This window comes from Camelina sativa, chromosome 18 (assembly GCF_000633955.1).
Source record: "Camelina sativa cultivar DH55 chromosome 18, Cs, whole genome shotgun sequence".
In the NCBI taxonomy this organism is placed as follows: Eukaryota; Viridiplantae; Streptophyta; class Magnoliopsida; order Brassicales; family Brassicaceae; genus Camelina; species Camelina sativa.
In genome coordinates, this window is record NC_025702.1 from 14,261,334 (window position 1) to 14,275,101 (window position 13,768).

At 35.7% G+C, this 13,768-nt stretch overlaps 4 protein-coding genes across 4 annotated transcripts; 2 read left to right on the forward strand and 2 right to left on the reverse strand.

Moving 5' to 3' along the window:
- LOC104761601 (probable serine/threonine-protein kinase WNK11) lies at positions 726-2,343 on the reverse strand. The gene is made up of 3 exons (XM_010484705.2): positions 2,183-2,343; positions 1,353-1,886; positions 726-1,243 (listed from the first exon to the last, which is right to left on the reverse strand). The coding sequence occupies exons 1-3, from the start codon at positions 2,183-2,185 to the stop codon at positions 821-823; spliced, it is 960 nt and encodes a 319-aa protein (XP_010483007.1). The 5' UTR covers positions 2,186-2,343; the 3' UTR covers positions 726-820.
- LOC104761603 (probable WRKY transcription factor 20) lies at positions 6,346-9,520 on the forward strand. Its single transcript, XM_010484707.2, has 6 exons — positions 6,346-6,725; positions 7,146-7,298; positions 7,482-7,977; positions 8,060-8,216; positions 8,315-8,470; positions 8,760-9,520. The coding sequence occupies exons 1-6, from the start codon at positions 6,540-6,542 to the stop codon at positions 9,268-9,270; spliced, it is 1,659 nt and encodes a 552-aa protein (XP_010483009.1). The 5' UTR covers positions 6,346-6,539; the 3' UTR covers positions 9,271-9,520.
- On the reverse strand, positions 9,361-10,395 carry LOC104761602. Its single transcript, XM_010484706.2, has 4 exons — positions 10,026-10,395; positions 9,882-9,931; positions 9,704-9,785; positions 9,361-9,607 (listed from the first exon to the last, which is right to left on the reverse strand). Exons 1-4 carry the CDS (start codon positions 10,285-10,287, stop codon positions 9,561-9,563), a joined length of 441 nt encoding a protein of 146 aa, XP_010483008.1. The 5' UTR covers positions 10,288-10,395; the 3' UTR covers positions 9,361-9,560.
- LOC104761604 (transcription termination factor MTERF9, chloroplastic) lies at positions 10,566-13,069 on the forward strand. Its single transcript, XM_010484708.2, has 5 exons — positions 10,566-10,942; positions 11,079-11,151; positions 11,263-11,420; positions 11,503-12,195; positions 12,285-13,069. The coding sequence occupies exons 1-5, from the start codon at positions 10,655-10,657 to the stop codon at positions 12,600-12,602; spliced, it is 1,530 nt and encodes a 509-aa protein (XP_010483010.1). The 5' UTR covers positions 10,566-10,654; the 3' UTR covers positions 12,603-13,069.

The window sequence follows — 13,768 nt, forward strand, 5'->3', positions numbered from 1 at the left end:
TGTCCATTTGGAAGGGATGAGGTAAGTGGGAATTTCTCAATTGTCTAGTATAATTTGGTTGAGTCTGCAACAAAAAGTCTGTATATGTCACAGGATTGGTATCATACACTTAAGTGGATCGATACATCTATCAGTTGACTAACGTTGTTTGAGTCAATGTAGGAATACGGGTAATGATTCGAAATCTAAATAGTAAATTTGAATTATGTAAGGGTTTAGGTTGAGAAACACATGTTGTCTGGGTAGGAATTTAATAAAACACACAAATCCTGCCCAAACAGTGATATAAGTTTGTCGACAACAAGAAAAAATTATACTTATGGACAGTCCCTTATTCTCTGACCTGAATTGACTCCAAATATGTACCGTCTTCGAATTTAATAAAACCAAGGCCATGATAAAAGCTCGAGATCCTACGGAAATTTGTCTGGGAACAAAAAGAAAAAGAAGTAAAAAAACAGCAACACACTCTACTTGTCTTTTAGGATCAGATTGATAGAGGATCATGTATATGGGACTAAGAAAGTTTGTAAAAGGTAAAAACATAAAAAAACAAAAAAAAAAAATTATACAAATCTTTCTTAAATATTCAATTTTTTTTAAAAAAATACAGATTATGTTGTATTGTCTCATGGTTGGAATCAGTTGGAAAACAAGGAGAAACTGTATACGTAATTTTCATGTCGAAACCAAAAGTTATGTACAAAGAAAGAAAAGTTGAAAAGGAAATAAAATGAGAGAATGCTTAAATATAATGTAAAAATACAGCCCACTCTATTGGACAATAATTAACAAAGGGGTCATCCATTGTATACAATCATCAAGAAACAATACGACCAGCTCCATCATTGTCATTGTTTCCGGTGTCTTCGTCATCATCATCTAGTATACCATCAAAGAACGGGTCACAGAGGAGCTCAGCTGCAGAAGGTCTAGCTCTCGGCTGCGCGATGCATTTTTCAATAAAGGCCTTAGCTTCTGGATCCCTAACTTTGTTCAGAGCTTCTGGTTTGAGGCCAGTGCTCACCCTTTTATATATTTTCGCGACGCTATCACATTCGCTATATGGAATCTCAAGAGCTACAAGCTCCAAAACGCACATTCCATAGGAGTATATGTCAACCATCTCCGTGTAGTTCTCTTCGTATAGCTCAGGAGCCATGAACTCTGGTGTCCCAAGGATCGAGTGAGCTAAATGGTTCTTCCCAACGATAGCCGCTAAACCCAAATCTCCAATCTTGACCTAGAATTGCAATCAAGACACAAAACTCAATATAGATACTAGCTAGCCAAAAAAAACAAAAGATCACTACAAATTTAGCATAAAAGAAAAGAGGTTTTTGTAAACACACTTGACCGATGTTGCCATTGACGAAGATATTGCTGCAGTTGAGGTCTCTGTGGATGATACAAGGCTCGTGGGTGTGGAGATAATCCAAGCCTTTGAGAATCTGTTTGGACCACTTCTTCAAAGCTCTCATAGAGACGTGTCTGTGCTTCTTCCGGTACTCTCTCAGGTTCCCGGAGGTACAGATCTCGGTGATGAAGTTCAAGGTGTTGTTTCTCTCGTCTCTCCAGACCTTATACAGGGCGATGATGTTACTGTTCTTGAGGTTCTTAAGCAACCTGACCTCCGAGTAAAGCCTCTCGGTCATGGCTGGATCGTCGGAAAAACATCTCAGTTTAACTTGGTTCCAAGCCACTTCAATGCCTTCTTCTTGGTCAAAGGCTCTGTAGACTTTCTTGACGGCCCCTGAGCCGAGAAGTTCGCCGTACCGACCGTATCTACCTGTCGGATCGACCTCCACGAAAGACTCCGAGTCATTGTCCTTGTCCTTTTCACTATCCTTGTCCTTGTCTAAAGTATCGGCGCTCGCACAAGTCATCTGTTTAGTAAAACAGAGTAAAAATTAATTCTGATTTAGTCGACTAACAAGAATTCACAACGACAAAGATTCATCATAAAATTTCAGAACAATGCAAAAATTAAACCAAGATAAAACCTACAATTATGTACTTTTGCATGTAATACTAGTATCAAATCGAAGAAAAATAAATACTTATATAATACACATCTAGATCGGATAATTAACAACATATATAAGCAGGAACCCTAATAAACGGAACAACTCCAACCCAAAAAAAAAACATGTAACACATAAAGAGATTGAAGAACACATACCATTAAAATCGCTTGAATCGTTAGAGAATGATCGAAATCCTTTTTATCAGAGCTTTTTCAGGCTAATTTGGCTTTGTAAAGGACAAAACGTAACGGAGCGTGTTAGAGAGATTTAGGGGAAGCTTTTCAACACCAAAAAGAAGCTGAAGAGATTGTGTGATTTAATATATAGTCAAATATATTTTTTTCTTTTTGTATCGTATCTGGAATTGGACTCTTCAAGGGTTTTTACTTTTTTTTATCAAATCGTTGACACCGACTTTTATTAGGGATTATCATATATTAAACATTTGGTAAAAAAAAAAAAAAAATCCTTTATTTAACATGATAAATATAATACCAAATTATAGAAATTAAATTATCATTCGAGTTATTTTTGATTACCAGTTTAACACGGCCAAAAAAAAGGGTTAAATTAAATTGTAAACGTTATTGAAATAGAGATTTGGTCATTTATGTTTGTTTATGTAGTCAAATTTGTATCAGAACTTAAAAACGCATAGACTTTGTAGTCAATTTAAAATTAAAATTATGATTAAATAAATATATTTCGTAGACTTTACATAATTAAAAGTCAGTTTTCCGGGGCGATTAAAAATGATCTAAACCGTCGGTTTTTGTAACAAGAGTTTTTTTGGACGATCAAGATTAATTTAGAGAATTTTGGAGTTCTTCTTAATGTGTTAAAATGCACGAAGGCGGCTCTCTAGAGTCATGGGACTGACGCAATTTTTACAAAGAAAACAAGTACACAATTTTGGTTGGTACTGATTTTTTTTTTCCTATTAATTTCATGATATTAGACAAGATGAATACATATATATATATATGGATTAAATATTTAAATTTGGATATAATCAAAAGGATATCGTATATAATATCAATCACTGAAGATTAGGTAAATTTTACGAGAAAACTGTTCTTATCTTTTCTTTTTTTTTCCTATAAAAACGGTTTTAGATGAAATTCTTTTTTTTTTTGTATTTGTAATCATAAATTCAAGATTTACTTCCACATCAGACTTTTAAATTTTGGGTCAGATACACATATCGTTTAAAGCCAAATCAAATCGTACCAATATATCCATGTAAGATTTTTTTTTTTTTTTTTTTAACAACATCTTTTTCCCCTGCAGCTATTTTCTCTTTGTTAAAAGGTAATTTTAGTAATTATTACTAATATTTTAGAACCATAAAATTTCAGATTCATTAATTAAACACCTCTAGTTGCTTACATTGTAAATTTTAAAAATGTAGTTACAAGGTAATACTTTTTTTTAATACATTATGCATAAAATTAGCAAGATACAATACAGTAAATTATGTTAATGACCGATTAAAATATGTTGAAACTTGGTATTTTGTTTCTCCAAAATTTTGTACTTTTTATAAGCTTTAACCTAACACACTTGAATTAAAAGTTTTATGCAAATGCAGTTTGTACATTTGGTTTATTCTTATAACAAAATGTACATTTTAAGTCGAATGACTATGGCCTGAAAAACGTGGCCTGTGCCTTATATTATAGGCTCCCTCCATATAAGTGATTTCTGTGACTTAGTTTATAAAAAGAGCAATGATGCATGTGAACTGTGAAGCTGTTATCGTCTTCGGTTCACGTTAACTCACATATTAAAGGTTTTGGCCAACTTGTTTATCTTTCTTCTTTTTTTCTTTCAAATGCATGAATATTATTTATTTTTTTGCATGTGAACAAAACAAATTATTTCGTACTTTTTGTTAACAAACAAATAAACTCAGAATTTTATATATATATATATATATATTTGAAGATGTTTTTAGTTCACCATAATTCGTTCTATGTTCTTTTAACTCTACCCAATATGTGTTATCGAAAGAAAAAGTAACCAAACTAAAGTTTCCCAAAATATTTGTTTAAATTCAGTTAATCAAATTAATCATTTCTAATATGTATTATTATTCACAGTCTCACAGAAAAGAATCAGATCATATCTTTCTTTTTCTTTTGTTAAAGGGTTAAAGATTCAGACCATCTTGCAAACTAACTAGTACCCAATTTATGTTTTTCAGCTATCTTTTAAAAAAACTTTTGATATAAAGGAATGAATCGATATTTAAAAATGAGAAGTGGAGTAGAATACACGAAACTGAGCGATGATGTTTGCATTTAAGCTTTCTCCTCTCTTTTTTTCTTTCTTTCATATTCGTGACAACTTAAAAGTGGCAAGAAAGCTGATTCCGACAACGCTCATTGCAGATTAAATGAATCAAATTCTAGCTAAGAAAATAATAATACTAATGTATCAAATAAAGTAAGCAACTGTTTTGTTTCGGAAGTGGTAAAGCAAATTGTACATTTAATTTAATTTATCGACACACACTCACCAAGTTAAGAGACTCATTATGTTTATGAATTCAATTGATAGATATATCATTGGTTGGTTGACACCTCCATCAGTAAACTTAACTTCGAATGACCATCACCATGATGCTATATTTTCTCGGTCGTTGAGAAGAAAAAGTGGAGATGATTATTATATCGTCTTCTAGCTAAAAAGAAGACGATCGAATCATCGACATTTAGTTAAGTTGGAATGAACCAAAAATAACTTTTGGAGGAGGAAGAGTAGCTTCAGTTAATAAGTGATATATCATAGGATGAGAATCATTACAATTGTACTTTGTCACAATTTCACCTATTTGGTTGGGTTGTTGGTTGTTTAAGATTTTAGAAATAGAGTCAAATTTTAGAAGACCGAAAAAGCATCCTCAAAAAATTTGGTGACATATAAAAAGCATCCTCAAAAAAACTATTGGAACCCAATAATACGCACAATTGGTTATCTTGACAAGAGAGTCTCAAAATGGACCCGATACAGCCGAATTCATTTCAGAATTGTTGTTGTGTGTTTCTTCAATAGTATTGTATGTCTCTCTATTGGGACTGATACAACTAGGGGATATGCGGGGTGCAACTGGTACAACTAGAGGATATCGGGAAAAAATGTCATTAAAATCCTGAAGTTAGCATTTTCGTTGATTTAAATCACGAAGTCTGCATTTGTTGAAAAAAATCATCAATCTTTTGTTGACTTCTATTTAAATCACGAAGTCTTGTTGACTTCGCCGTTTGAAGCACATCGTTAACTGGCCAAACGAAGATATTAAACGGGGTTAATTAGACGTTAACGAGATCCGTTAGTTATCATTATGACGTCGTGTTCTTCTTTATTCTAATCCCCAAATCGAATTTTCCTCCCAAAATCCCTAAATCACGAACCCTAATTTGCGATTCAGATGAGTTACCCTCGTCAATACGCTCGCCAATTCCAAGGGAGTAGGCCCACCAATATACATAATAATTGTAGAACCTGAACCAACACCCAATTCAGGAGCGGTCAAATCGGGAGCAGTCGAATCAGGAGAAGTCGACGCAGGAGCAATAGACCTGTGACCAGTATGCTCGTGAGCAGACGTTTCTCCAGCTTTATCGGGCCTCTTCTGTTTGGGACGATTCGTTGAAAGCTTCTTTTTGGAGTCATCGGTTAAATTCGAAGAAGAAGATCCAAGGAGGAATCACAAATTAGGGTTCATGATTCGAGGATTTTGGGAAGAATGTTCGATTTGGGGATTAGATTAAAGAAGTCATCAAAGGATTGATGATTTTTTTCAACAAATACAAACTTCATGATTTAAATCAACGAAAATGCTAACTTTAGGATTTTAATGACATTTTTCCCAGAGGATATCTGGTACAACTAGGAGGATGGTAGGTACAACTAAGATGTTCAATTATCTTTAAAAAATTGTTAGAGGGGTAGTTTCGTCCTTTCGTTAAAGTAAAGGATAGTGAAAATAAGTGGGGTAACACAGAAATGAATTCTTGGTGTAGGGGCACAGGAGAATTAAAAAAAAACGTAACTAGCTAATGAAATCATTCCCAAATCTTTAAATCATTCCCAAATCTCAATCAATAATTAGGCTGTCTTTTTTATACTACCAATTTTAGTCTAATAAGTAATAACCATAAAAATAAAAAATCTCCGTGTAACTGTGTAAGTAGCGACAATACTAACTTTTTGTCGTTTGTGGAAGGTCCTCAATTTCCTTTTTTTTTTTAAAAAAAAATTAACAAAATAGAAAAAATAATAATAAAATTGGGGAAAAAAAAAAAGAGGAAGAAGAAGAAGAAGAGAGAGAGAAAGAAGCAGACAAAGAATGGTCCTTTATTAGATTTCAATTCATTTCAGATGTCAACAAGTCAACTTCTTTTGTTTTCCCCTCACTCACTGAGACAATTATCTTCTTCTTCTTCTTCTTCTTCTTCTTCTTCTTCTTCACACTTGTGTTTTTAGTAAAGGAAGCCCTTGTCTGAAATGGACCCAGATGATGTTTCTAATAATCGCAAGGAGTTTCGACGCGATTGTGCTGGTGGTTGTGCGAGGTATAAATTGATGTCTCCGGCGAAACTTCCAATCTCAAGATCGTCTTGTATCACTATCCCTCCTGGGTTAAGTCCTACTTGGTTTCTCGAGTCTCCTGTACTTCTCTCCAACATCAAGGTTGTTACTTTTTTTTTTTTTTTTTTTACCTCTTCTTTTTTATTTCTCTTTCTCTTCACTTTGTGTCGAGAGAGAGACTGATTGTGACTACCATTTTTTTAAAGATCCAATTTTTTTTGTTTTGTTTAGTGAAGATGTCGTCGATTGTTTCTTCTTTGTTCCCCACTGAGTTAAAACATTTTGAGTTTCCATATTTGTTTCTTTATCATTTAGAGATGAGAACAAACTCCGATTTGTTTCACAAGTTTTGCCGTGAGATTCTGATGATTCTTCTGCATTGCCCTCATTGTTGTTCTACAAGATTTGGTTTTTTAAGTTTTATTTTAGATTGTTGGTTTCATTATATATGTTTGCTGATGGGGGAGTTTTCATAAAATTAGTGTGACATTTTTTCTTTTCTTCCTTAAATGTTGTTTACAGGCAGAACCTTCTCCTACTACTGGTTCATTGTTCAAGCCTCAAGCTGTTCATGCTAGTTCGAGTCCCTATAGAGGGAGTACAATTCATCAGAATATCTTTCAAGAGCAGCACTCTACCGATTTTGAGTTTAGACCTCCTCCTGCATCCAATATGGTAAACTATCTAATTTAGACAATTAATAGGGAGTAGTACAATATAGTAGTAAATTTTTAGACTGTCTAAAGTAGAGGCTCCATGAACTTTTTGAACTATTTCTCCATTTCTAGTTGCTTATTAACACGTATGAATCAGTTCTGGCCTGTGGTTTGTCTAAAAATAAGCTTTATTGATTTCAAGTTCTGTGCAGAGCTAGACAAGCGTACAAGTGAATCGCCACTCCAGTTTCAAAGCCATTCTTTAAAACACTCACCATCTTCACTCACTGAGGTTGCAGCTTCCTCAACTGAGATAAGTCGACCTCATCAGACAACACCATCAGTGTCTGATATTCCCGAGAGATCTGATCCAGATGAATCAGCTCAGACATCTCAAAACGATTCCAAATCAAGTGCACCGTTTATCTTGGCTGATGATGGCTATAACTGGAGAAAGTACGGTCAAAAACATGTCAAAGGAAGTGAATTTCCACGGAGCTATTATAAGTGCACACATCCTAATTGTGAAGTGAAAAAGCTATTCGAAAGGTCTTATGATGGACTCATAACTGAGATTATATACAAAGGAACACATGACCATCCTAAACCTCAACCCAGTCGGCGAAACTCAGGTGGTCTTGTTATGCCTGCACAAGAAGAAAGACTGGACAAGCATTCTTCTTTAGACGGCCGAGATGGTAAGAACACAGAAAACTAAAGACACATTTGTTTTGTTTTCCTTCGACGTGTGTAACTTCATTTCTTCCTTTGACTCTACAGAGAAAGGATCTAGCTTCTACAACTTGCCTCCTCCTCTTGAGCAAAACGGTAATCCAGATGTATCTCCTGTCTCTGCAAATGACGATGGTGGAGACGTTGCAATGTCAGATAAGAACAACGATGACATGGATGACAATGATCCATTCTCAAAACGAAGGTATTAGAATCATAACAAAGGTTTCAGTCAGGTTACTAGCTTCGAAAATGTGTGTTTTACATACACAAACTGGTTGCTTTCTTGTGACTTTAATGCAGGAGGTTGGATGGGGCAATGGAAATAACTCCACTTGTTAAACCAATAAGAGAACCTCGCGTTGTTGTTCAAACTCTGAGTGAAGTTGACATATTGGATGATGGTTATAGGTGGCGTAAATATGGCCAGAAAGTCGTAAGAGGCAACCCTAATCCCAGGTTTGTACAAAGAAATTTCAAAAGAATCAAGAAACTTATGACTTCTCGTTTTCTGCTCGAATACACATTTGCATGCATGATTCGAAGAACTAGAGCTAGACTAATTGAGTCTCTATATCTCTAGTTGAGTATAATGTCTATGCAAAACTCTACTTTAGCAACATACACAGCTTTGGTTAGAACATGAAAGTCGAGTGCTCATATATCGCGATGGTCAAGCTGATTGTGCTCAAATGTGTTAAGATATGACGATTGGAATTTTCATGTATCGTTGATTGGGATAATGCAGGAGCTATTACAAATGCACGGCTACTGGATGTCCAGTGAGAAAACATGTGGAGAGAGCGTCACACGATCCAAAAGCTGTTATAACCACATACGAAGGCAAACACAATCACGATGTACCAACAGCAAGGTCGACCAACAACAATCATGACATGTCAGTGCCCACATTCAGACCAGAAGAGACCACTGACACAATCAGCCTCAACTTAGGTGTTGGAATCGCATCTGGCGGTCCTGACCATCCATCAAACGAGCATCCACATCCGCATCAGCAGCAACAACAACAACATATTCGTTCTGAATTTATACACCAAACTCAAACCAATGGAACTGCTGGATTCAGGTTTGTTCATGGACCTCCCATGGGATCCTACTATGGCAATAGCTTAAACGCCGGTATAAATCATCAATATAACGGATCAAGAGAAACAACACACGAGGCTCAAACAGGTGACATCTCTTCTTCTTCTTACCCATCTCCACATAACATAGGGAGAATACAATCTGGTCCCTAGATGAGAGTGGTCTCCACAAGCCAACAACCATAGTATCACAAAAAGGCTCCTTACTTCCATTCTTTATCTTAATTCTTCTTAGGTTAGGAATGGAATAACTTTCTTCTCTGTAATATATGATCTATATTTGACACACTAAGATAGAGAGTGAGAGATAGAGATACTACTGGTCTTAATCTCCCAACATATTTGTAAAAAAATACACAAATCTTTAAAATGTATTCAAGTACATCTCCTCTTGTTTTTTTTTGCCTTCATGCTTTTAGATTATAACATTGCAGAGATCATCATCAGCCTGTAAAGAATCTTCTCCATGACTGCCATGGAAGAAACCCACCTGCAAAACCAAATACACAAAAGCTTCTCGTTCTGAAAATTTTCTACTTTTCAAAAGTTGTAAAAGAAAGAGATAAAATAGAGAAATCCAAGTTACCACACTCAGGACAACGGAAATATTTCTTGTCTCTAAAAACAAGTCCTGTTCCTCCACATTGTTCACATCTCTTCTGTGCAATCTGAAACCAAAACTCCCTTTTCAATGGACACTACTACTACTACCAAACATACTGTGTAATTTAATTCAATGATCTTTTAGTTTTAGTCACACGTACAATTCTTTTGCTGAATTCAACACCTGCAACAAGGAATGGTATGATTCCAGCTGCAAGATTCCATTTTTGATTAAGCATAAGAAGAAGAACAAAAAACACTATTTTTAAATTTTATTAATCACATCACTAATCAGCTAAAATTACCAATAGTTCCAACTATAATCCGCCACGTAATCTCCGATTTGCCTGTCTCCGCCACCGTGTCAGCGAGTTCACTTAGAGCCGCTGACGTCGTTCTTAGTCGCCGTCGATTACTTATCATCGTCAAGCCGTGGCTTCTTCTTCTTCTTCTTCTTGTTCCCGGAGGTACGAAACTAGCCGTAGATTTTATCTGACTTGGTCTTGATCCAACGGTACACAGAGATGGAACTCGACACAGTGATGAAGAAGAAGCATAAGCCTCCATTGTCACCGTTACGACCCAAGAAGATTCAATTTCTCCGATGAAGATGTAAATAGTAAAACGACCCGTTTTAAAACGGGCCACGTCGACGTATATCGGGTCGGGTTCGCGCCAACCACTAAAACCATCGTGTGGCTCAGCGAATTGGAAACAAAAAAAATCTCAAAAACGACGCCGTAAACGCCATTAATGTCTTTTTGTATGAAGCTCAAATAATAATATAAAAAAAAAGTTAAAGTTCTCACCTTTGAGAGAAAATAAAAAAACAATTTTTTTTTTTTTTTTGTGGATTTAGGGTTTTAGAGTATATTCGCAATCAGTCTAATTGGATAATTTTACGAACATTATCTTCTATACGTTTCTGCCGAAAATGGCGGGTTTCTCACTGTACTGTTTTATAAACCCTCGAATTCTCTTTACTCTTCCGTCGGAGTCACCTCTCTTTGTTTTGGGTTCTGATAAATGTTCGCCGGAGACGAGACGGCGAGGTAGAAAGACTCGTGGGTTCGTCGTATCGTACGCTCACTCTAACCCGAAGATAATCAATCCGAAGAAGAAGTCGAGGTATGGGCAAACCTTATCTCCGTATGACAGTGATGAAGAAGAAGAGCTAGATGATGAGAGTGATGACGATGATGATGATGACTGGTTACTTAATGTTAGTTTCCTTTCGTTCTCTTCTATTTTATGAATTTGTGTGATTAATGGGTTTGGGGATTTAGCTTTGGTTCTTTCTTGAATTCTGGTTTTTTATGTGTGATTTAGTGAAATTTGGGGCTTTTATGTTTCTTTAGGATGACTTCGCTGAGGTTGCAGAGTATGAAAAGAAGAAGCCAAAGTCACAGAAGCAACCTATTGCTAAGAAAGGTTTGTGTTTGTGTGTGTGTATTCTTGAAAGCTTTTACTATAGATCTTGACATATTGTTTGAGATTTTGATTTTTTTTCATATTGATTTGGATGCCGGTTTGTTTGTGAAGGTGGGAAGAAAGGGATCGTCAAAAGTTGGGAAACACCTGAAGAAAGCGAGACTGATGAAGACGATCTTGATATAGGCATTAGTCGAAATGTCTCCTCTGAGAAGAAGAAGAAGAAGAAGAAGGAGAAAGAGTCTTGGCGTTTGGACGGTCGAGGAAAGGTAAAAGATTTGCTTAAATTCTTCTGGTGGAGACAAATATAGAGTTGAGAAAGGAACTTAATTGTTGTTACGTTTTCATTAGGTGAATTCGAGGAAATATGTGGAGAAACTGTACCCTCGACTGTCTGAAGAGATCGATATAGATCCAAAATGGGTACCACTTCTGGATTACTTGACCACGTTTGGTCTGAAAGAATCACACTTTGTTCAAATGTACGAGAGGCACATGCCATCCCTTCAGATTAATGTGTTATCAGCGCAAGAGAGACTTGATTACTTGTTGAGTGTCGGTGTTAAACACAGAGATATCAAGAGGATGCTCTTGAGACAACCACAGATACTTCAGTACACTATTGAGAACAATCTCAAAGCTCACATTTCCTTTCTGATGGGTCTTGGAATTCCTAATTCCAAAATAGGACAGATAGTTGCTGCTACTCCGTCTCTGTTCTCTTACAGTGTAGAGAATTCATTGAGACCCACGATAAGGTATTTGATCGAAGAGGTTGGGATAAACGAAACCGATGTTGGAAAAGTCGTGCAACTTAGCCCTCAGATTTTGGTTCAGCGGCTTGATATAACATGGAACACTCGCTACATGTTCCTCTCCAAGGAGTTAGGAGCACCTAGAGACAGCGTAGTGAAGATGGTGAAGAAACATCCGCAGCTTCTTCACTACAGTATCGATGACGGGTTCTTGCCTCGAATCAACTTCCTTAGGAGCATTGGCATGTGCAATTCTGATATTCTGAAAGTCTTGACTAGCCTTACACAGGTTAGTATATTGCTTGAGACTTCTTCAAAATTAATCTCCGGGTTTACAATACATGTTTTCATAACACTGCTCAAAATTGGTCTTAATAGGTTTTGTCTCTCTCACTAGAAGATAATCTAAAGCCTAAGTACATGTATTTGGTCAATGAGCTCAACAATGAAGTGCACATTCTGACCAAATACCCAATGTACTTGAGCTTGTCCTTGGATCAAAGGATACGTCCGCGTCACCGCTTCTTGGTTGAGTTAAAGAAAGTGCGGAAGGGGCCATTCCCTCTTAGCTCATTAGTTCCAAATGATGAGAGCTTTTGTCAGCAATGGGCGGGAACTAGTGTGGATAAGTATCTTGCCTTTCGCCAGAGGCTGTTACTCAAGGAGTTTGCAAACAAATATGAGAAGAGAGGATGATAATGATGATGGAAATCTCTTGTTTTCTGATTACCGACAACGAGTCAACAGTTTAGTTACTTTCTTGCTTCAAATCCGGTTAAAGAGGTTCATAAGCAGAACCTGTGGGTGACCACTAACTTCTGGTAAAACGCGATGCACGGTTTCTGCAAGATTGAAACATATTCAGGAAAAGAAAGGCTTAGCAGCAGACATCATATTTGTTTACCAGATTGAGAATCTTTTCCAGGTTTTGTCTACATTTCATCAAGTTCTGCAATGTTTTGTGGTAAAGTTTTACTCTCTTTTTTCTCCTCTTCGAATCATCGAGAAGATAAAACACAATCTATGTGTAGGAAATATTCTTTGGCCTAGTATATATATAGTTAAATACTAAGAACATCTTATAATGTATTGTTATGTTTTATCCTTCTGCAAACAAGAGGTTGAAGAAAAGATTCAAGTTGATGTAAGATTGAGTTTCACTATGTTTTCTTACTTTCTACTTTTTTGACAACGGCGTCGTTTCATTTTGTGAAAAACTTGGGGGTTGAATACAATTACCAAATAAACCATCTTTGCGTTTGCAAATGAACACGTAAGTCTTATGAGTAAACGTAACTCTTAAAAAATTATCAAACATTAATTGCCAAAACCATGTTTGTAATCTATAGTTCTATAATCACCCCTCTAGTTGATTAATTAATTATCTTCTGTAATTAATTTGCCTTCATCTTTTCATTTTCAATTGGGTTATTACTTTCCTGTGCACCGAAGGGAAAGATGGTGATTCATAATCGTTAATCTAATCCAATAAAGCCTTTTTTTTTTACTTTCTAGTTACCATAACAACTTGCAATGACTCCCATCTTACTATTTATATATTCTCCCATAAGTTCCTTTAGATGATATTTATAAATTTGTTTAACAACTGGACAACAGTGAAATATTAATGGCAAAATAGTATCTTAAAAACATATCTACTTGAATTGTTCATTACTTAATTATTCTATAATTCGATAGAAAAGTATTCAAACCAATATTCACCTGTAATCTAGACTATAGATATCTCTAACTAAACTAAGTATAACGTGATACCAAAAACAATCAGTCTATGACATGTCAGACACTCAAGGTACATACATAAAATGTAGCACAATTAATGTTTGATTGACAAAAAGTAATAA